Raw genomic sequence first — 23,659 nt, forward strand, 5'->3', positions numbered from 1 at the left:
CACATTCCTTCCACAGACTGTGAACATTCCGTTCACAGACTGTTCTCCACACCGAAAAAAAGAGATAATTTCTGCACCAAAAAAGAGCATGCACAGCTTTTGCTTTCACAAGCAGCTCTGCCAGTGATCTCTGTCCCTTTGATCAGTGGGGCTGTGAGCACAGAAGGAATGTGTGACACTTAACCTTGACTAAAATCAAGCACAAGCACTGTCTACCTGTCTCTGTAAAACTCAGAAGCATGAATGTCTCCCAGACTCTAAAAATAACTTGTGGTAACTAACACATCAGGAAGGCAGTTTTAATTATGTAAAAATGAAAATTTGGGGTCTAAAATGCTTTTAGTGATGGAAAAGGGAAAATCTGAAGGGCTGTTGTGTGTGAAGGCCTGATAATCCCAGTTCTCTCCACAGCATCCAGGCTGGAAGAGACAGGTCTTTGTAAAGTGGGACAACAGACTCTGTGGTTGAGAGGCTTATTCACAATAGGAGAGTAATAATTCTGATTATTAACTGCAAGGACACAGCTTCTCCCTCATGTGTACATGAAGATGCATTAAATGTTTACAGGTAGAGAAGCAGGAGAAGGGTGACTAACACACAGAACAGAGTTTGGACTTTTAAAGTGTAGTCCCTCCTAGCTGGAAGGGTTAATAGTGAGCCAGAGCTGGGTTCATTCCCAGGCACAATATTATTTAAAGCAAACAGAAGGTGCCCATTGCCTGACACAATCAAAACCTACAGAGAACGTAAACAGGAATTTCTGTAAAATGATGATGAAAAATGAAAAATAAAAAACCAGTAGCAGGGGAGTGTGAGGTGTTAAGAGGACTTTGTTTGTAGATACTTACCCGCAGGGCCCGAAGGGTGTTGTAGGAGTTTTCTGTCTCATCTTTGCTTCCCCTGTGCATCAGCCGCTGCAGCTTCACCAAAAGGAGTTGCTGGGCTCTGAAAGAAAGGATAAAATCACACAGATCACAATGTTTTTGAAACCACTCACAAGAAAGCTGGATTGCAACGGGTCTGTGCCTACAGAAAAGATTAAATAGAAATAGCTGTGAGGACTGACTGAACCATGCAGTAAAGGCAGGAACAAAACAATACGAAGAACTGCAGTGCAGTTAAGGATTAAAAGATATCCATAGAATATTTGCATATGTTACTTTTTGAGGGACTCTGTTTTTTCAGGTAACATCTGTAATCTCCATTCTTAAGTTTTATAGCTCTTACTACAGTTTCACATCAGACCTTAGCTCAAAATTTAAGACATAGACACCTCTTTCCTTACAGCAGTAAGTTCCATGTTTCTAGATCCCTGCTCTCAGTAATGGTCACTCAGTATCCCTCTCACCTGCTGTAGCTGGGAATGGTCCCCATCTCCAGGTCCCTGTCAGTGAAGGGATCCACCCTGGCACACAGCCACTCACACCTGCCCTGGTACATGGTGTCAAGAATGTGGACGATCTCATCACATTTCACTGACAGGGAGCAGCAGTCCAGCTGGCTGGAGATGTTCAGGTTCAGGCGGATGTGAAATGAGTCCCCCGAGGTGATGAGCCCTTCCTCCAGCTCCGACAGCAGCTTGCGGTACCCTGCAGCAGGGAGGGAAGGGGTGAGGCAGGATCTCCCACTCTGCTGCTGCTGCATTCCCACAGCACGAACTCCTGAGGTTCCCCGGAGAGAGGTTTGTAGTCCCAGAGTGCTGCTTGCAGCAGTTCCAGCCCGATCACGGGCCTGCACCTTGGAGATACTAATGGGGCGCTGGCTCAGGGACAGCCCATGCTGCTGCTGCCAGCTCTGTGGGAATATTCTCATTATAATGCTACTTCTAGGTAACTCCATTCTCAGTACTCCCCCCATGACCTGTGGAACAAAGAACTTCTCAGCAAAGACACAGACACAGCTATAGCTCTGCCCTCTAAGTACTGTGTGAGTTCTGCCACCAATTTTAATGACAAGCTATTCTCCTTATTATTAGCTCTAATTGGCACTCCCAGATTCTATAACATGCTTTATCTGCAGTTAAGTGATGCTCAAAAAATTGCAATAGTCTTTCCTACAATTGAAAACATCAAAGAAAATCAAAGGCATGACTTCCTGCGTGATCTATGCAGCTGAAATTCTCTAACCAGCATAAAAACATGAATGCCCATTTATACACACCAGTAAAAAATGGATTTTGGAATGTAATTTTTGATCCATAACCTGAAATTATCATTATAGAACCTGAACACTAAAATCAAATTCTATTCGCCACACATGAACTCCAGCTGTTAAAGATAAGATAAAGCCACAAAGGTAATAAACAGGGCAACTCCATCAGGTAAATGCTAAATCAACCAGCTGGATAAAGATCATTCAGCTCACCGCATCGTACTGCAGAAAACTGTACATAAAAATAAGCTTGAGTGTGTTTCATGAGTCATGTTGCTATTGGCCACCATGTACATTTTTCAGACTCCTGTTGACAAGCACATGTTGTTTTTTTTTCTTGGACACCAGGCTAAAACCTGAAGCAGTTCCACAGAGGAGCTGTAATTAACACCAGTGGCATGCTCCAAATTTATCCCAATACAAAGGATATGCTGGTCTTGTCACTCTCTTCCAGACAAGTTGCTATAAAAGCCCTGGGACTACTGGAGATAAGAAATACTTTTGGTCTTACCTTCATGGTTTGATTTATACTGGAGTGTTACTGGACCACTGCATCTCTGAATTGTCCAGTGAACTTCTTCCTTTGTGCAAGTATCCAAAGGAACACTTTGATTTTCCCCTTTAATGCAGCCCTCCAACTAGATATGAAAGAAATATTACTCTCCAGTGCAAGTTCAATCTCCGAGTCAATTAAATAATTTTTTTAAAGTGCCATGATCTTTTTCTTATTAAACAATGCAGACACTTTGTTACCAGAATGTAGATTATGTCCTAATTATATAGTTCTTTTTCTCTCAAATTAGGAATGCTAGCAGTTGACAGAGCTGCAGCACTTGCACTATGCCAGGCTTCCCTGGGAGTAAGAAGTGCAGGAATATAAATTGTTGGGGTGTTTTTTCCCCCCTCGGAGGCATTTGAACAGGGAAATGATTTGGGAACACTGGCAATGGAGGGAAAACTAAGTAAAGAGAAACTTGGCAGAAGCATTGTTGATCTTGTGCTCATGGGATGCCAGGGACAGCAGCATAGGTGGGTGGGCAGACACCCAGGGCTGCTTGGTGACGATGTCATGCTCACCAGCAGGATCTGGTGTCCCTCCCGAAGGCCAGCTTTCTCTGCAAGGGAGCCTGTCTTGACAGAGCTGACGAAGCTGCCTCTGTCATTGCCCCCGAGCAGGGTGATCTCTGAGTTGAGGCTGTCCCCGTTGAGCGTCATGCGCTGGATCGCGTGACACGAGCTCCTGATGCGGCCCACAGATGTGACAGAGGGACGGAAGGGTCTGTGTCCAGGAGAGGAAGGGACAACTGGTTATCCCACTCTGAGTTAAATGAATGCATGAGAAATGAGAGATATACAAATAAACTTCTAGCATTATCAAGCACTAGGATCTAAGGGCTTTAAAAGAAATCCTCCTCATTACTGCACAAGTTCTGGAGAAGAGCTTGAAAACTCTGAAAACTCAGTGTATAACAGTTCTCCACTCAGCAAGCTCTTGCAGCAAGATAGCAAGATCACAAGGAGAAATCGAAGCCTTTAGAACATTTTGTCTGCCTTTACGTTTTTGAATTTTCAGGCTGACCGTCATGGTTTTACAGAACATGAAAGGGCTCCAAGATAGCGTTGTACTGCTGCCACCATAATCACTCCTGCTGCTATAACTTCAGCAACTAATAAAAAAATACAGAGTTTATACCACAGCACCCTTTCTTCTCAGTCTCTAAGGTAAGTAAATTGGCATCTCAAATACCTTTCCAGAGAGAACTTTCTAAATATGGAGTTGACATGCTCAAGCTCATAGGCATCCAGGCCTTCTGACTGATGAGAAGAAGAGGAAGAGTGCACTGAAGGAGCTCCATGTGAATGCCTGTCGTGACTGTCATCTGGAAAGAGAAACAAGAATGATAATGAGTCCTAGATAAAGTGACAAAGATGGAAAAGGGGAAAATTAATTTTAATTGATCCCAGCCAAAGCTGAAGTAGGAAATTCTTCATGCAGAGGTATGATTCATATCCACAGGACATGGCACAAGGAATGCCACTCTCATAGAACAGAAAGTGGGAAGGGACCTCTGGAGACTGTCTAGTCAAAAGTCAATGCAGGGTCAGCTCAAGAAGATTGCTCAGGACTTTGTCTAGCTGGGTTTTGATATCTCCAAGGATGAAGAGTTTGGCTAAAACTCTCTGGACAACCCTGTTTTAGTGTTTGACCACCCTCATTGCAATAAAACAAAACATTTTTCCCTCTTAGCTCTTCAGGAATGACTGCTTTCCCCTTCTCACCACAGGCCGACCCTTTGTTTCCTTGATTTACTCACAGGCTGTATGTCCCATTTACTTAGAGCAGGGCTGGTTATCTGTCAGTCTCTGTAGCTGAGGAGCTGATCACATATTAGCTCATATTTCAATTTTACATGATATCCTCTAGCTTACCATCCATTTCCAAAGCATCACATCCGAAGCTGTCATTGTCCTCTTCAACCAGGCTGGAATTAAAAACAAAGCATGAGATAATGGAAGAGAGAGAAAGCTGAACACTTTCAAGCTTTCAAATTTCCAGCTTCAGTAGATTTCATTAAGTTCTGAAGGAGGAACTTCTGTGAAAAAGGAAGATGTTGGAGGTCCTGCATCAGCCAATGGTGCAGCTGCAAAAAAAAAAAAAAAAAAGCAAGTAACATCCTTGAGGGTCCAGGGAAGATAAAGAAAAAGGAGATAACATGTGTCAGCCAGCATGGGAAGCATGTGAAACAGCAAGAAGGTTCAGAAGGAAGAACTGCCAACAGCAGTGAGGGAATGAAGATTTTGCTGAGGACAACAGGAAGCTGCTGACTGATGGTCTGGTGTGTGACTCACACCACACTTGGTTCAGCACAGAGATAAAGGGCTGCACCATGCCTGCTGTGCATGCACTGCACCATGGGGGCTTTCCAAACAGAGCAAAAAGCCAGAAGTTCACTGATGGACAGAGTGAATGCAAGGGAAGTTACTGAGGTGCAGCAGAAGAGGAGTAATTTATCTTGATTTAAAGTACTTGAAGCATTTTATAGCAGTTTCAGGGTAGCTCTCATGGCTACTCAGGTACCTGCAATACAGAATGGCAAAATGCTCCAGGCTTCTGCACAGGAGCTGCCACAGCTCTGGTCCCAGCCCAGCTCCCAGTGACACCGCCTTTCCTGCAAAGGTCACCAGGTTGGCTGGCCTTAGAGCCACTCTAAATTCACTAAAATTTTGCTCTTACAGGGGTATGGGGGCTGTCCAGCCAAGTGAGTGATCTGTCAGCTTTAATAGAAGGACTTCATTACAGCGTGTCCTTTGGTTGCAAAGCTGTTTAAATAACAGCTTGTTGTTTTTCCCATTCAAAATGATTTGTAGGTCTCCTGTGGAGCTGATATTCCTCATATTTGGCTTCAGCTGAAGGGTGAATTTTTTGCAGCCAGGCTGCAGATAATCAGCTTTTTTTGCACCATGCATAAGCAGGGAAATAATGTACCTTTTCCTACATTAAATGATGATCTCACCTTTTTTCTCCACACAAATTAAGAAGAGATGAACTGTGAAACCTGCAACTTGGCTTGCAAACAGCAATTATTCTGGTTTATGTTCACAAATAATTTCCAAAAATTTATCATGCTAATTATAAAGTTATAAACTACACTGTACTTTTGGGCAGGCTCTTGAGATACTTGACTTTAGTGATTATCAGCCCAACAAGGTAAGTCCCCATTCAGACCTTGTGCCAGGGTACCTGTTTTTTCCACATGAAGAATATCTATTATGAGGGGAAAATTCAGGTTTCATTACAACTCAGTCTTCCAATACCTTAACACATGGAACAGAATACAGTCAGAGTTACAGTGAAATAAGTCCACAAGCTGAATAACCTCCAAGTAATCTCTACCATGTTCTGTAATACACTGCAAATATTGAAAAGTTCAGGCATGCCAAAGGCTTCTCAGGCACCTGAAGCACAAAACATTGAAATCATTAATATAAACCCCCTTTTCTCCATCTTGAATTGATACAATACACTTTAAAAAGGGACTTGGAGGACAATGAAGGAGAAGCTAAGGGAGACTAAAATAAACACTGCTTAAATCTTCAGCAGCCTAGAAAATTATGTGGGAGAACCAGCTGAGGATGCCCTCAGTGGAAAGCTGTCTTGCAAAGCTGTCCAAAGAGAGAGGCAGAAATGGCAGTCTGCCCAAGATCAGATTGTTTTGAAAAACATAAAAATCTGAATAAAGTTCTAATAAAGATTAGATATTAAAAACAGATCTAATAAAGATCTAAACCCTCCACATATATTGCTTGCTTCTAAATTGGTCTGCTCTGTTCTTTTCTCCTTCTCCTTGCTACCTTTAGGGAATGTATTTGTGTCTGCTGGTATTTCTGATGCAGACACTGATGCTTTTGACACCACACCAACACAGCATGTCTGAGTATCACATTGCAAAAAACCTTTTAGAAAAGGGGTCAGTGCCCTTTAGGGAACTGTGAGGCTGGAGAGGTCTCTTTCCTTCCTGCCACCAACTTCCCACTCACCAGCTGATGTGATTTCACTGCCAGGGGAACTCCAGGGGCCCTGACCTGGCAGAAGGGGAAGCTGCAGCAGAAGGTGAAGCCAAGGGCAAAGCCTATCTGCCCTCCCTTCTCTGCTGAGAAACAGACCCTGAGACTCACAAAAACCAGCTCCCTCCTCCGCTTCTCCCCTCACTCCTCAGAGTGCAAGCAGCTCTGCTCTACTTCTGCAGCTTCCAGAGAGAAGGGGGGGGCTTTTAGAGAAGGGAAAAGAACAGGGACATGTGGGCAGCAGGGAGCTGAGGGGCAAAAACTGAAGCTGGATCAGTGTGCAAAGGGAGAGAGAGCACTCTCTCCAATAGCATCAGCGCCGAGGTGTTCCAGTCCTGTTTGTGTTTCTGTCTATTACACTCAGGGCTGCAGTGCTGTCACTGTCATTGATGCCAGCTGAACTTCAGACATTCCTGAGTGCTTTGGACAAAATGTTGGATGAAGGGCTGAGCCTTGAGAAGTTTAGGTTAATCCTATGCTTTATAGACAGAACCAGAGGACACCGCCTCAAGCTGCATCAAGGGAAACATAGGCTGGATATTAGGAAGATGTTCTTTACAGAAAGGGTGATGAAGTTCTGGAATGGTCTCCCCCGGGAGGTGGTGGAGTCACCATCCCTGGACGTGTTTAAAAAAAGCCTGGATGTGGCACTGGGTGCCATGGTTTAATTGAGGTGTTGGGGCTGGGTTGGACTCGATGATCTTTAAGGTCTCTTCCAGGCTGGTCATTCTGTGATTCTGTGAATTCTACAGAGGCTCCCCAACCAGAGGCAGACACAAGGACCTCTAGAGCCCCTTTCCCCTTGTCCCTGTGGCAGCAGGCCCAGGTAGGTTTCCTGTGTGACCCACCTGCAGTGAGGGGTGTCCTCCTTGCAGCGCCGCATGATGGAGTCGTTCCCGGGCGGCTCAGGGGTGGTTGACATGATGCTGTCGTTGCGATTTCGCAGGGTTTGCTTTGAACGAGAAACCAAAAGGTGTCAGAAAGGTTATCTGGCTGAAATGGGCTCTCACTTCTCACTCACAGCAGCGTTAGCAAGGGTGCTCTGCACTGGCTGTACTTTGCACTGGGAAGCACACACAGAAAAAGAAGAGAAGTTGATTCTAGCTGTGCAGAATCCAAGAGCTCTCACATATCCCTGTTTTTAGCACAATGCACAGCTTGTGTGCTGGCACTGCACCTTCTCCTGTGACCACACAACTGCCTGATTTACTGAGCCATTGTAACTTCACTTCTGTGTGTGGCACAGCTGACATAGGAGGAGGGGGATGAAAAGCAGTATGTGTACTTATATAAATATATCTATAGTTGGAATGAGGAAGAAAAATACAGATCTCTATACATTAAATAATTAATATTCCAGTCCACTGGAAACTAAACCCTGAATTGCACTAGAGGGAAAACAGTGTAAGTCATCTAAACATCCAACAGATATTCCAAAAAATATTCCTAACCCAGCTAAGCTTATTACGAGTGGCAGCAAGTTCTTTCCTGGCTATTCTTGAGTATAATTTTAATTTCCTGGGGGCAGCATTTTTCACGGTGTTCTAGAAAGATGTTTTGTTCTTTGTTATTAACACTCTGCAAGAGCACTCTCTCTATCTGCCTGTCCTGCTGTGTCAGTGCTCACATATGTATAATGGAATATCTACCTTGGAAGATTATGGGGATACAGCAAGCAGGGAAGAAATGGTTTGACTATGGTATGCAGAAATTTCCAACTGTGATCTGCACCCCTTTCCTCACTCGCTGTTACTTATAGACAGGAAAAGCATTATAGAACTCAAAAAACCCTTAAAATTTTCTCAGATAAGTTACAAAGCAGCTTTTAAAGCAAATCTCTTTCTTCTAACAGTAAATGTTAAATGGCATAAGGAGACAGCAAGAGGTCATAAATACCTCTGAAATATCTTTAAATAAACATAAACCAATTCTGTGATTTTGGGAAAGGCTAATAACATAGGTCTAACAAAATGCTGGTTAAAGGATTAAGGGAGCTTCTGACGAGGGCCTTGAATGGGATCTCAGCTGGGATGCTGGGGAAGCGCTAATACTGAGTTGTGCAAGCTCTGAACCACATGAGGAGAGATGGCTGTAGACAGGCAAGGGGCATCCTTACAATCTTGGTGACTTCACAGCTGCTGATGGAGTTGCTGATGGACACAGAGGAGCTCATGTCCGTGCGGCCGGTGCTGCCCTCGGCCCCGTCTTCATCCTGTGCTCTGACTGCTGCACTTGCAGGGACAAGGGCAGCACACAGAGAAAACACACCAGAGACAAGCATGTCAGAGCACTTCCAATGCAGAGCCTTTCACAGACGTGCCACTGCACTTATGTTCCCTTTCCATTTCAGCTGGTCTTGTACTGGACAGGGGCCCTGGACACGCTCCTGCCCTGCAGCTCTGGCTCCCGTTCCCCAGGAGCTCCCAGCAAAGTACAGAAATTCCCACCCCTCTGCACAGACTCCTGCCCACTTTGTCTCTCAGCTCTGTCCTGAGTGTTTTTAATAGATCAGTGAATGCTATTTGACAAATTAAAGGATTGTTTCATGAATTTATGTTTTAATTACACCACCTGAATCTGGCAATATGCAGGGTTGGCTCATTGAATTACATTTTGTTACAACAAAGAATTTACAGCAGGGACCAAGAAGCCTGAGATCCCTCAGCAGTCCCAGGTAACACAGAGTGAATGTGGACTCCTTCCCTTCCTCAGCACCTCTGAGTGGTGCTAATGTTGCACACTGCCTGACAGCAAAGCTGCTGTTTAACATGGAATTCCTTGGAGCAGGAGCTGTGTTTCCCAGGATAGTTTATCCAACAGGGCCACTCGCAGCTACTGAAGGAAGTGCTGCCTCTGATGGTGTTTGGTGTTTCAGGGGTAGTGTTACACAAACAAGAGGAATTAGGAGCAGCTCAAACATGAGTATACAGCAACAAATTTGGTAACTTGGCAGCTGGCTGGGGCATGGGTCAATCTCCCTCTCCCAGCCTTTGCAATGCTTTAGATTTAAAATTAATTCCCTTTTGCTGAAGGACAAAGGAACTCATTAGACAATCACTAGATTAGGGCCTTTTCAGCTTGAATGATTTTTCCAACAGCAAAAAGAGAATGGTATAATGATTTTTAGTACAGATGTTACACAAATGACTTTACAATTTTTGTAAACTAAATGGAAAACTGAGTGGACAGAAAATTTAGGTGAGCAATGGGATGCACATCGTGTGCCTGGGGAGGTACCTTTGGATGGAGAGGACAATGAAGTAGAAGTCTTGACCACTTTTAATCATTACATTTATAACTGTGAGAGAAACTGTTTTGTTTGGGTTTTTTTTTTTTTTGCTGACTTGGACTTAGTTAAGAATTTCCCTGTTTGGCATGTTTGTTAAAACAACTTAAAGAGATTAAGTGAAAGAGACAAAGCAATGGAAAAGGAATAAGGACATGGGTGCTCTTCCTGACCTTGAAACTCTGATATTTTGTTCATGCTGACAGGAGATTTAGCTCTTGGACTTATCTAAAAGAAAGAGGACGAAAATCAGCACAAATGCAGAATATTTACCACACACTGTAAACCAGATATTTTCACCACCTTTTTTCACTGTTATGTTGTAATATACTTCCCCTCTTTTAAACAAGAGGACCCAAAAGTTAGAAGATATTTTGGTATCTAAATGCAACAGCAGTGATGGAGGGTGAGCCACCTGACTCCTTTTGAATGCCTGGCCCAAATGCATTGCAATTTCCAGATTCTGATGAAGAAAAAGAGAGACAAAAGGTGAAGTGGGTGCCTTGGGACTGGTTTCAGGCAGCTGTTAATTCAACAGGCATCCTTTTGGAGTGTGCAATGTGAAAGATGCAGCTCTATTGCCATAAGTAATAACGACAGTCAGAGCTCAGGAAGGTTATGAAGGGCAGGGAGAATTCAAGTGCAGATGAAAGGAAAGAGAACCTCAAAGGCCTAATGTTAGATTTTTGTGGGTTTTTTTTACGGATCATGAATCCAGCATCAGATAATAGCCATGTGAATGCAGCTAGTCAGGGAAAGAATGAACCTAACTCATGCTACCCCCTTCCTGTTAGGGGTGAGGAAATTGCCATAATTTAATTCTAAATTAGATAGTTAATTTTGCTCTAGATTGTGTCCATTTCTTTCTATTTTTCCTTCCAGCTGCTGAGAGCTTTTCCACCAATGCTTTGTTTTTCACCTTCAGTGTGCATTGGACCTCAGGCATTATGTCATTTTTTTTTTCCACTAATGTTAAGGAGGCAAAGAATCAATTTATTGACAACGCTCCAAGAATGTGAATGAACAGCAGAAGTGAGAAGAAAACAGGAAATGGGGAGAAGGGACAGAAAACAGTCTATGAAGCCTGATTAGATCTGCTCCTCAAGATGCAAATCACCACAGGGCAAAAACTATCACGCACAGCTCACTATCATACACAGATCTATTCTTATCTTGACAGCAGTTTCAGAGGCACAGCCACAACATGTGTTATGCCTGATAATTCTAGAAGTCCCTGCTCAGTGTTATTCCAGTCTCAGATTCAGACACACCTGGATCCCCTTTAGGTTCACTCTTCTCTTGAGACGAACTTGATCAGGCAAGAAGAATTTGTTGTCTTCAGGAGAGTCCTCAGAAGTGGAGGAGTCATCGGCTTCCTGACCGTTGGCTTTTGGGCCAGAAGTCCCAAAGGCCTGGGAGATAACGGTAATGGGAAGATTCCGTGGCAAACTCTAAAGATCACAAGGGAACACTTTATTTCTGAGACCAGTTTGGTGCAACAAACTCGTGACCTTCCTTTAGAGTAATCTGATTGAACCTATTGTACTCCAGTGCTTCAGAAGCTCACACAGAATGTGGCTCCAGACCCAATCAGTAATTTGGGCTGAGATTTGCGGGGATTTCTGTTCAAAGACTGAATTATTTTTCACTCAGGTTCCTAAAAACTATTTGTAGTTTCTACCCCAATGTAGAAAATACTCGATTTTCTGCATTTTTCCCCTTCCATTTAAAGTCAAGCTGTGGAGTGGCAGCCTTTGGGAAGCCATGTGCATAACAGAAAACTTGAAAAACACTATAGCAAAGAATTCACAACACTGACATTTAGTAGATTATTTTTTTCAGTTAATTCATGGAAAGAATTAGAAAAGTCCCCTCTCCCTTCCAGACCAAAATGTTTGTAAAAGCAAGTCTTAACAAGTCTCTTCCTTATCATTCTCTACAGCTCCCTGAAAGGTGGTTGTAGTCAGGTGAGGGTTGGTCTCTTTCACCAGGCAGCACTGACAGAACCAGAGGACACAGTCTCAAGCTGCATCAAGGGAAATATAGGCTGAATATCAGGAAAAAGTTTTTTACAGAAAGGGTGATGAAGTTCTGGAATGGTCTCCCCAGGGAGGTGGTGGAGTCACCATCCCTGGGTGTGTTTAACAAAAAGCCTGGATGTGGCACTGGGTGCCAGGGTTTAGTTGAGGTGTTGGGGCTGGGACTTGATAATCTTTAAGATCTCTTCCAACCTGGTCATTCTGTGAATTCTGTGAACAAAAGAGATGATGTCTGTCTTGCTCAGCCGTACCTGGTCGAGGAAGTTGCTGTCCTTGGAGAGGCGCCGCAGTTTGCACTCCAGGTTGACGATGCACGCTTCCTTGCGCACCACCTCGATCCGGAGCTCGTCATTCCTCTCCTCCAGCTCCCGGATCTGCTTCCTGTATTTATCCTTCTCAATCAGACAGTGTGAGTACTGCGTCTGAGCCTCGTCGCGCGAGCGGAACGCCTGCAGCGGGGCGGGAAACCTCCTTGGCACCTGGGCAGCAGAGCCTCCTCCTGCTGCTTTTGTTTGTGAGGTGTTGGCAAGGAGGACTTCAGAAGTGGTGCCCAGCCACCCATTAACACAGCAGTCAGGACCAGGATGTGCCACGGTAGCACCATTAAAAATTATGATGATGAGGGTGGTTCATTTACAGCTCCCTCTGGGTTGGTGGGAAATGTCCCAGAGTGCAAATGGGGTGACTTGACACTGATGTAAAACCTTGCAGGAACTGCTGTTAAGATCCTGGTCCTGCCTGCCAGATGCTACACTGTGGAAACAACCCAATATTACCCTGTGTTTAATTACCATAATGCAAATCCCAACAAGTAATTCTTTTAACTGCTTATTTTTTAATGGTATTTTGGGCCCAATTTTCTACAATTCCCCAAAGTGACACAGAGCAGATAGAGGCTTTTGCTATTGATTTTCCTCTACTTTAACTGTGAGATACCTGGTCTCGCTCCTTTTCCACCTCTTCCAGCTGTATCATCACAGTGTTCATGCGGTGCTTGTACATCTCACAGTCTTTTCCTAGTGTTGAGCACTTTAACTCCAAATCTTCTTTCTCCTCAAGATACTGGAAATGACACACTGTTAGCCACCACTGCTCTCAGAGACATTTTTGGCACTAGCCTGAGATACTCAGTCTCTCTACACTTCCATTCCTCACCTTGTCCCTCAAGTCCTCCACATGACGAATGTCCTCTTGGAGATTGAAGATCTTGTTGACCAGCTCATGGCGATCCTCCAGTGCCTCCTTACGGTCGTGTTCCAGAATATCCAAAATGGCTTTGTCTGAATCTGGCAAACCCCTCTTGTCAGCCTGAGGAAAGACATTTTTTAAAGCCATGCCAGGGAAACAGAAAATAGTTTTGCAGGGAGAGAAGTATCAGAGACAGTAACAAGCAAGAGGAATAGCAAATGAACAAGGTACTGCAATGGGAAAGCAGGAGAAGAGATGGACATTTGTTCATATTTTAAAGCAGTGTCAGAAAAGATGAATAAAATCTGTCTTGCTGTCAGAATAGTCTGATGAAGGAACTCTTTTACTGGTCTATTGTACTGGCTATAATTTGATCCAGTTTGGATGCAATGACAATTCTTCACTCCAAGCCCTGCATTCAAAACTCTTTTCTATTAATCAGCTCTCACTGAGCACAAAAATCACCCTTTTCCAAAGAGCAGGGCCTAAGAAAATATTCAGGAGAATTTTTAAGGCATGCACAGGCTTTGCAGGGCTGTGCTGAGAGAATATTAAACATGCCTGGAGTACCTTGTGCCACTGCTTCACTTTCTACACCATCCAGGAATACAATTTCTTGTAGATTTAAAATGAACAAGATTACCAAAGCAGGTTCCAACCTATAATTGCAATCCAAAATTAGCCATAAATGGCAGACAAAAAAACCATAAAATGCTAGCAAGGAATATGCATATTTGTTTTTGAAATATCTAGACTGAGTTGGAGATTTCAGGGACATTTAGGTTACCCAGTATTTCTAAACATACCTAAGCATTTCTAAACCAAACTGATTCAAGTTTATTTATACTTTCACTTAGGAGAATTTAATTCCTATTTTTGGCTATTTCTCTGTTTCTTTAAGTGCCGTAAGACCATTTCAATTAATGTAAAAGACCTACATGGACCAGAACTCCCAGAATCTTCTATTCTACACTCTTTTTCAACATGTGAATTGGATTTGTGTTAGAACTAAGAATCGTTAGGCACCGCTAGAGGCTACAGCCATTTCTGAAAAGCCTTCTACTGATAATTTTAAGTGTCATTTTAAAATGCCATAAGCCTTTTCTAACAAAGTGCTAAATAATCTCACATATATCCCTATTTTTGGCCAAGTTGTTCACAGAGGAGTCCTAAATATGCTGCACATCAACTGTTTTCCCTACTGACCAAACACAGGTTGGTGAAGCTCCCTGTGCAGGTTAGAGCAGGGCTCTGCAGGACACCCTGGTGCTTAGTGACCACTCAAGTACAGGAACCTTTATCATCCTCTGCTTCATTAAAACCTGTTGGCAAAGATATGACAACAGCCTAACACAGGGTACACAGAGTCACTGTCAAAGAGTTCTGTGCTGGCTGTTTAACACAGATTTGTAATGACAGGCTGGTACAATGTTCAGCAATTAAACACTGCACTCTTGGAAGAGCCAATTTCTCATGTACACTTGATTTTTTTAGAAGACTATTTTTGTAGAACTCCTCCTCATGCATGTGTCCGTACAGGGAGCACTCCAGGCAGCTGGGAGCTGTACAAGCAGCTTTCTGTCTGTCCAAACTTTGCACTTCTGCTGGTTGCAGCTTTGCAGCAGAGGTTTCAGCCAACACCTCCTGTACTGTAACTGGAGTATGTGTGAGTTTGGATTTTAAAGGTAGCAATCTGCTTTTATACCTGAATGATGGACTGTAACTCCTGGATTTTAGTCTTCATCATCTCATTTTCCCGCTCCAGCTCCAGAACCTGTTCCTTTTTGGGTCGGTTTTCAATATCATTTTTCAGTTTCAAAGACTGGTTCCTCTCCAGCTTGCACTCCTCTTCCACCTTGTTCAAGCGATGCTTCAGCTGGTCAATCTAGAGGGAGCAGAGAAAATGAGAAAGAGGAGAGGAAGGGGATCCTCCCTAGCTCTGACTTTATTGCTCTGAAAAAACTCTCACTTCCAGGTGGAAAACATACAGGGGAAAATAGCTTAAACTGTGAATGCTAACGAGTGGTTGATAACTGTGTGCTGAATGTCCACAACTTAACTGGTGAAGTACCAAGTACAAACCTGCTGCTTGCCAGTTACAGCTCATATGGGCTGGTTGTGGAATTTTAGAATACCTGGACTAAAAAAAAGTGGCACATTCTCAATCCTCCAATAAATAAAGAGATATGAAACAGAACAAACACATAAGAGGCTGACCACACATTGTGCTTTTTTGCATATGGACTATTTGGATCAGAAAAAACAGAAAATTCAGGATATCTTTCTGAATAAATCCCCAGCAGCTGTAGTGCTGCTGGATAACTGTACCAAGATATTACTGAGCCTAAAAAAGCTAAAATTAAGTTTTTAGCAAGCCGTTATGTTTTACATTTTATTTTTATTTGCATTCTATTCTGTTAATTCATTATCTGCCATTAATGCACCTCACTGCAGTTGGCATTTCTGTACAGTGATTCCTTCAATAATCTGGATAAGCAAAGCAAATGAGATCTCCACATCTTTCTGCGGTCAGAGAAGGTCTCATTTTCCCAGATGCCACTGGCACCCTCCATTGCTGCTCAGAGTAATTATCTCACCTCCAGCTGCAGGTCCCGGCTCCTTATCACAGCCATGCTCTTCTCGTCACTCAGCTGGGCATATCTCATGGCCAGATTGTAGTTCTCATCTTTCACCTTGACCAGCTCATCATTGTAGTTATTCCTCTCCTCCTTCATCTTGTTGTATCTCTCCTGGAAGGTCAGCAGCTCTATCTTGTTCAGCTTTAGCTGCTTTCTCTCATCCTCCAGCTGGCGGGACTTGGCCAGGAGCTCGCAGCGCTGCACGTCTTTTGTCTTCACCTGCTGCTGGAGCTTGATGATCTCATTCATTAGGAAATGGGTAAGGCCTTCGTGTCCCTCCTCCACTGAAAATGTTTGAACAGCCTATCAATGTCTGGTAAAGTACCTTATTTATGTTACTTTATTAATAAGGTAATATGTAGGATCAGCAGAACTAAGTAAGAAACAAAAGGCCCAGAATATGTACAGAGGTGCAGAATTTACACAAATTCCCACACATCTGTATGTCTAACTGGAAACAGTACAAATATTACACAGCACACTGGTATCAGAATCACAATATACACATATACAGCTTGTCTGGACAGAAGATGAAGCCTTCACATTTTTCTTGTTTCAGCTAAGCCTGAGGAAATAGCATAACCTTTGTACAATGAATCTGTGCAAGTACAATTAATCTGAAATGTGCTTCAAATATGCTGCACATGTGTAAGTTGTCAGTCTAATTTAGTCCACTGTTAACTTCTCTTGAGAATTCTGGTAATGCCTATCATTCCTTTTGAAGCTCTTCAGCTTCTTCAGACAGCTGGGATGTCCTTTTGCTTTATACATTACCTACCACATTTTGCTTTGAAGGGGACTGAAAAGCATTCTACACCAAGATTAACTTTTATTTCCACTTCTTGCCTGAAAAAACCCAAGCCAGTCCTCCAGAGAGTCCTTACTTCAACAGGCTCCTTTGTGACTGATTCTACTCACCAACAATAGTGGAAAATCTCCGTGTAGGCTCTTTCCCTGTCACCAGTTTGTAGAGTTCAGGGTAGTAAAACTCCAGGCTCTCTAAGAACACCACGTAGCCCCTCTGGCCCTTGGTGTGGAGGATGTCCAGCAGCCGGCCTGGGTACAGACAGCAGAGAGGTGACACATCAGCCCCATGAGCACGAGCAAAGATCTTCCAGTGACAAATCACAAAGTACTGCAAGACAGCTGAAAAGCTACTCCTGGAATGGCACTGACTGCTGCTTGTGTTAACTGAAATATTTGCCAAGGCTTTGATGGGAATTTGAACCCCATGAGCTTCAGTCTGCACAGCACTGTAAGGAGTCTTTGTTATCAAAATAGCAGCAGAATCCCCCCCGAACTTTAAACCTCCTGTAAATAAGATAAAAGCGTTTCCATCTGATAATCTGTAACTTGATTCAGGCTCTCTCCAGACTTAGTAGAGCAAAGCTATTCAGACAGAGATGCAGATGGAGCCACTGACCAGATAATTACCTGCTCTGTTAATTTTGGAGGGCAGCATGAGTGAGTTGAGCACCTCATCCTCATCCTGCTCGTCGATGACTTTGCACTGCCGTAAGTAGGGGGTCAGCTTGGCTGGGTTGATGTAGCGGCTCAGCATGTGCCGGTTGCACTCCACGTTCTCCCACAAAGCCTCCTCCTCATCTTTCAGGGTCTCCAGGCAGTCATCCATCTCTGGCTCTGCTCCTGAACAAGGGACACAACTGGCAAATGAACTCCAAGCAGGACAGCTGCAATCCCAGTACTTTTTGTGCTTCCATGTCACAAGGGATGAGCTCAGAACCACTTCTGACTAATGCTGAATTTGCCCAATACTGAAGCTGTTTGAAGGGCAGCCCATCCACATCTCGTCTGGGAAGTGACAGTTCACAGAAGTGCCATCTTGAGCCTATGAACTAATGCTCATCGCTCTCCAGTGATGAATCTGCACTCAGCCAACTCCACCGAGCTCTTTGCAAGTCAGAGAGGCAATGGCAAAGGGCACAGAGCAAGGCAAGAAGGGAATGAACCTGCAGGGCTCAGAGCAAAGACAAATACTAGCTGCAGGCAACGAAGGCTTTCATCCTCACCTCCTTTGCTCCTGTAAGCTGTACTGATGTGAACCTGCACGGATGTGATGAGCCAGCACCTGTAAGTGGCTGCACACAAGAATAGTTAAGGCAGATCTGTGTCTGCAGCTGGCTGTGGATGCACTGAGGGGTGTGAGTGCAGGTACCTGGGAGCTCAGACCTTGCCTTTCCCTGCAGGAGGGGACAGGTAACAGCATTGTGTCACTGCAGTCTGAAAGTCTTCTTGACTCATGCAAATGTTATCACATGGCTTCTGAGTGCTTGTGAAGCAATTTCCTGCCAGCTCCTAATTTGTACCCAGCTCATTAGAGAAGGTTACATGGCAGGCTACAGTGAGGCAAGAAAACTTGTACTGAAGTTAAAACTAAAGAAACTTTGTAAAAAAAAAAGCTTTCCTTCTTTATGTTGTGATAAATATTAACCTTTCATCTAGTACTGTTTTTGCATTCTAGCTTTCATAGGACCTTGTGATCCAGGTGGCACGTGGAACATAAGCTTTTATTTCAAGTTCAGAGACCCTGGTGGAAGAAAACTATGCACTTCTTGGACCAAATGAGACGAGAGCTCTGCTTTATGGCTTTGCTGGTAATCAGTAACTAAAGACCTCAAAAGCAACATGCTGTTTGTCTCAGCTTCCAGCTTTAGGAACTGGGGAGCAGCCTGTGTTACACTGAGCATCCCTGAGCAAAACCAGCTCAGGCACTGGATAGCCAAGGGGTATTAATTCCTTATTTTGAAAACTAAAGCCAAAAGTGCTTTGTATCTGCTAAATAATGTGTTTGTCAGTGTTCTCACATAATGAAATACAGAGTATTCCTACAAAAACAATGCATGCTCTCTGCTTGATGATTATAAATGCTTTCCCAATTTGTCAAAAATCCTAGTCTGGGTTTCAATATCTCTGTGATAAAAATTTGAATGGTTTTTCACAGTATGGACAAGTTAAGGGAGTATTGGCAGGGGCTTTGTTCTTCTCCTGTACTCCAGCAGAATTCCTTTCTTTGCAGTTTCACATCCTAGGAGCCACTTATCCCACATTTGCTTTGAAGCTTGCATGGGGATTCATTACTCCAGTGACTGCTATTACATATTCTGGGAAAGACAGCAGTCCCCAGAGGGCAAGGAAGACCAGGGCAGTTCATGGGGCAAGGCTGTAGCTAAGGGAAAAATCTCCCTGATCTCATGAACTTCACACTGGTTGGGTGAAATTCTCACTGAATGCCAGTATTTATGTGTGTTAAAAATGACATTGAAGCAATGAGCAGAATAAAGGTAAAACAATAGATAAAAATCTTTACAAAGCAGGTTGTAGTGGGAGGAATGCTAAAGGTGAAAGAGCTTCATCTGAAGTCCTCACACATTCTCATGAACCTTACTCTCCACCATTATTCTGGAAGTACCTGTATTTCACTTCAAAGGTGAATTTAACCAATGCTACATAATTGGAGAAGCTGGACTTTGGGGAGGAGAAGGCAGTGAAGCAGAAGGTCACACAATGCCTCAGTCAGCTCACAGCCACAGCATCCACTGCAGCTGAAAAAAGGAAGTCACAGGCCCTTTAATTTCTGGGAGCATAGCAGGGAGCTCAGGGATGGATCTCAGAGTGCAAAAGAAGCGCTTGCCTGAATTTCATAAAATGCAAGGTATCTTGTAATCTGCTGCGCTGAACCAGAAATTATTGCACACTGTCAGCAGTTCCCTCAGGACATCAGTAAGGGATTTCTCCACTAAATGATTCAAAGAAGAGTTCACTCATCAGCGTAATTCTCAACAAGAACATGCTTTTTTTTTTTACCTGACATTAAAAAAAAATCTTTATCAAATAGTCCCTTGTATATGGGCATAATACATCCATACTGTTATTTTGGGGACATAATATTTAATGGGAAAGTAATAAGTATATTGGATGAGTGGCTAAGAATTTTAAAAGATTCCTGGTAGTAAACTCCTGCTAAACACAGTCTATTATAAGGTGCAAGCCCTGAGAAATGTCATTTAGTGGAGTGGTCCTTCACTGCCATATAGGAATGTCAGACTCTTCCTTTTGCATCCTTCTGTGGAATTGCACCTTGGAAATGCCCTGCAGAATCCCAGCTAAGCTCTCTCCTAACTGCCTGTCTGCCCAGCAGCTCTGGGGATGTGTTCCGGGGAGCTCCAATGTTCTGTGGAGCAGTTCCAGAGAAAATAGCAATGATCACAGCTGATATTAGCACAGAACCCCTCCTTCTGAGCAAATAATTATTTGATTTAGTATTTAATATAGCGTTGAATAGGAAACCAAATGCTTGCCATTGGTTGAAATTTTGGTGTGCTGGTCAAAAACACAGATGTAACAACTGAAGCTCAGTGGGACACTAATAAAAGTCTAGTATTACTGGCTTTAATTTTAGAAGTTTTTTAGCAGTACATGCATTTTCTAGGCATTTTATAGCCCTTGTTCCCTGCTTTTGTCCTTCCTTCCTATGATGATTTTGCAGAAAAGTTGTTTTCACTTATAAAATTAAAAATGACAGATTTAAAATGTTTTCAAATGTGTAATCACTTATTTAATCTGATCTTTATTACCATTATCTAATTTGTGATTCCAACACCTCTTGAGCTGTAAACTAACACATGCAGGAGTTGTGATATGTCATAGAAATACTATGGCATCCATTACAAATCACAGGTGTGAACTCACAGACTTGGACTGACTTCAACAGACATTAAGCAGAAAGAAATCAGAAATCACCACAGCAGTTAAAAAATTGCTCTCCTGCTGCTCCTTTCAGTAGTTAGTATACAAAATAGCTTTTAACTGCAGGAGAGCTTAATCCAGTCATAATCTCAGCTTGTTCCATCTATTTCAAAGGTCTCTGCAGATGTAGACAAATAAAAGAGAGAATCCCTTTTTACATTAAAAGGAACACTATGCTCCCCTTGTCTCCTTTTCTCTCTCAGGGACTATCCTTCTGCTGGCTGTAACACACAAATGAATCGTTCTGGATGTTTGCTGGTTTTTCCGTGGTGGATTTTTCAGCTGAACAAATCATTTTGCAGTTAAAGCTGCTCTCTCTTCTCACTCAGACTCCACACTCTCATATGTCAGTGACACTCTCCACTGATCAAGGGAATAAAGCCTGCAGGCTTCAGACCCAGGGGTTCTATAAAGTGCTCATCATCAGGTCACATCTAAAGCTTCATTTTTGTTTTTTTGTGCTTTGTTTGATGATGGTGCAGAAATTAACCCTTCAGCTGTTTAATTATTTGCATCCCCGTGCTCTCAATTGCTGCCAGCCTGTCGATACTCAGGAACTGCCATGTAGCCAATGCAGCTTTCTGCTCAGGTTTCTGATTTCCTGATACTCCTTTTGTGAAATATGAAAAAAGGGTTTTCTCTTCATACTGAGAAGCAGAAGAAAGTTTATTTTGGAAGAGGTAATCTATTGTTATGTTTTGGATTTCTGCATTTGTCACAGATGTTTGCAGACTGGCAGTATTTAAAAAGAAACCACAGTACACAAAATGTTTTGCATATTATGAGTTAATAAGAAGAGAATTTTATGTTAAATGCTGAGTATGAAAGAATTACATATAAATCATCATACTTTAAACCAAAAATAAAGATGAAAACAGCACTCTAAAACTGTGTATCTAATTATTCTCAGCATTTTGGGGGTGTTGTTCTTCATCCTCTTTCTCTGCACATCTCCAGAGTCTGTGGGGCAATGCCTTTTCTCCCTGCAGTGTGTACAGCACCTCACATGACAAAGTGTAACAACTGGGTGATTTTCTCAAAAGCTGCTTGTGTGGATATGTGCAGATTTGCAATATCAGAGAACCACAAAACCACAAAGGGATTTAGAGCTATTTTTACTTTTAGAGGAAAATCACAGTTTAAAGTGTGATAAGGAAATTATATTCCTTTGCTTAAGGACAGGAGAGCTCTGTGTGCCCTCCAGGCTCGCTGAAATGCTGAATACCGGCAGTTTCCAATTATGCTGGCTGCTCTCTGGATGTTCTGTGGTACTGAAAACCACTTTTAAAAGGTTTAAACATTGATAAAGATGACTAAATTTGCTTACCTATCCTTGCAATTTTTTTGATACAGATGTCTAAATCCAATCCCAAAGGAGATGAGGCAGTCTTCATCTGCCTTTAAGAATTTGCACCTTATATCCTTCTTTCTCCCTCAGTGTCCCCACCTGAAAACAAGGCTGGCAATGGGTGTGTTTGTGACAAGGTAGGATTTGTTAATTAGTGACTGCAAAGTACAAGGAAACCACTGAGATGGAAAGCCCTAAGAAAAATATTTATTATTAGTGCAGTTTTATTACTTCATACTCTGCAGACCTCAGAACACTTTCTGAAGGCAGCAGCTCTGCTGACTGGGCTGGGCTGTATTTCTGGTTTGGGTCATAGTGAACCACATGAAAAGAACCATTCTGTGTATCTCAGAACCCCTTCTTTATACAAGAAATTCAACCATCTTACTTATTATATAAATATAAAAGAAAAAAAATAGAATAAGAGATACCAAAGTAATAGAAGAGCAAGAAGCTTTAAACACAAAATAGGATTATTTTTGCACAAAAATGTCTTATTCAATTCAATTGAGTCAATCTTCCCATTCCACACAGCCTACAAAAGAAACCCCAAACACCAGCAGGCTGCAGGGAGGTAAACCCAGATTTTCAGTAGCTAACATGAGTAGTAGTCCCATTTTCTGAACAGAAGAGAGGGAAAAGGAAGCAAAACAAACTCCTTAACTGTTTCAGAAAGCTCTGGAAGCATCTTCATCTGGCTTCAGAAGAGGAAAGAAAATTCCCTTCATTTTTGTAACTATAGGCTCAAAACCCAAGTGAGACAAAAAGAAGTGAAGAATTCTGTCATGTTACCCTCCTTTCTGTACTTCAGTACTGCAATTCAGTACTTGTCCCTTCTGGGAAAAAGAAGAAACCAAAACAAACCAAGCAATTGAATAAATCAGTGATTTATGTTTAATCATTATTCCTGTCCTAACATAAGGGGGTCAGAAGAATTAATACTCTTAGAACTCTCTTTAATTATCGCTTTCTGTCTTTATTTACTTTCCTAAGAACAGATCCATATAAAACCCCATCTCAGAAAAAAGAAGGGCACCTCATACGTAAAGCATGGATCAATTATTGGTGTTGTCAGTCAGGACACCCAACAGTTTGCTTAGAACCACCTAAACCAGAAAACACTGTGTGCAACAAAGCCAGACAAGTTTGCAATGCTGCAGGATAACATTGCCTAAGAGCTGAGCATTGAAGGAACTCAATTCCACACTTACTACATTGAGCTTTTGGGTGTTTTGCAATTGCAAATGAAATTCTGCACAATTCCTATTGCTTTCTGCAGGAAAACACTATTTACACATTAAGAACATTGTTTTGCCCAGTGCAATATTGTTGCAAAGATCCCAATCAGTGCAGCAACGCTCCTTAGGATCCTGTAATGATTTCTGTTTCAGAAAAGGCTGAGATTGGAGCTTTCCCATCTCACACCCCACCTGCTGGCAGTATCTGCTCTACCTCTTCCTCAAGTCGGCAGCTTTGGAGTCCCTGAGTTCCCACCACCTGATCTCACGGGAAGGAAATGACTCATTTTGCTCAATGGCCAACTTAGAGCAGGTTATGCTGCCTCCAACATGCAACGGGCAGCATCCAATCAGCTTTGGTTGTAGCACACACATTATTGATCACAAACAAAGACAATGGAAAAATCCTCCTCTGCAAATAGCTGAAACGATGTTTT

At 42.8% G+C, this 23,659-nt stretch overlaps 1 protein-coding gene across 15 annotated transcripts in view; it reads right to left on the bottom strand.

The window, feature by feature from the left end:
• Positions 1-23,659, bottom strand: part of CARD11 (caspase recruitment domain family member 11) — a 53,501-nt gene that overhangs the window by 12,675 nt on the left and 17,167 nt on the right. For 12 of the 15 annotated variants that reach the window (XM_068207108.1, XM_068207112.1, XM_068207111.1 and 9 more), the window contains 17 exons: positions 17,304-17,516; positions 16,788-16,925; positions 15,828-16,153; positions 14,936-15,115; positions 13,198-13,350; positions 12,979-13,104; positions 12,294-12,491; positions 11,275-11,454; positions 10,177-10,231; positions 8,834-8,943; positions 7,566-7,669; positions 4,582-4,634; positions 3,899-4,031; positions 3,229-3,430; positions 2,663-2,789; positions 1,349-1,589; positions 849-945 (listed from right to left, as the gene is read on the bottom strand). In XM_068207108.1, the coding sequence (XP_068063209.1) occupies positions 849-945; positions 1,349-1,589; positions 2,663-2,789; positions 3,229-3,430; positions 3,899-4,031; positions 4,582-4,634; positions 7,566-7,669; positions 8,834-8,943; positions 10,177-10,231; positions 11,275-11,454; positions 12,294-12,491; positions 12,979-13,104; positions 13,198-13,350; positions 14,936-15,115; positions 15,828-16,153; positions 16,788-16,925; positions 17,304-17,516 (2,636 nt within the window). Of the gene's footprint in view, positions 1-848; positions 946-1,348; positions 1,590-2,662; positions 2,790-3,228; positions 3,431-3,898; positions 4,032-4,581; positions 4,635-7,565; positions 7,670-8,833; positions 8,944-10,176; positions 10,232-11,274; positions 11,455-12,293; positions 12,492-12,978; positions 13,105-13,197; positions 13,351-14,935; positions 15,116-15,827; positions 16,154-16,787; positions 16,926-17,303; positions 17,517-17,899; positions 18,924-21,963; positions 21,997-23,659 lie in introns of those variants that run through there. The other 3 variants (XM_068207114.1, XM_068207116.1, XM_068207117.1) reach the window with 3 other exon arrangements.

Source organism: Anomalospiza imberbis, chromosome 16 (assembly GCF_031753505.1).
Source record: "Anomalospiza imberbis isolate Cuckoo-Finch-1a 21T00152 chromosome 16, ASM3175350v1, whole genome shotgun sequence".
Classification (NCBI taxonomy): domain Eukaryota; kingdom Metazoa; phylum Chordata; class Aves; order Passeriformes; family Viduidae; genus Anomalospiza; species Anomalospiza imberbis.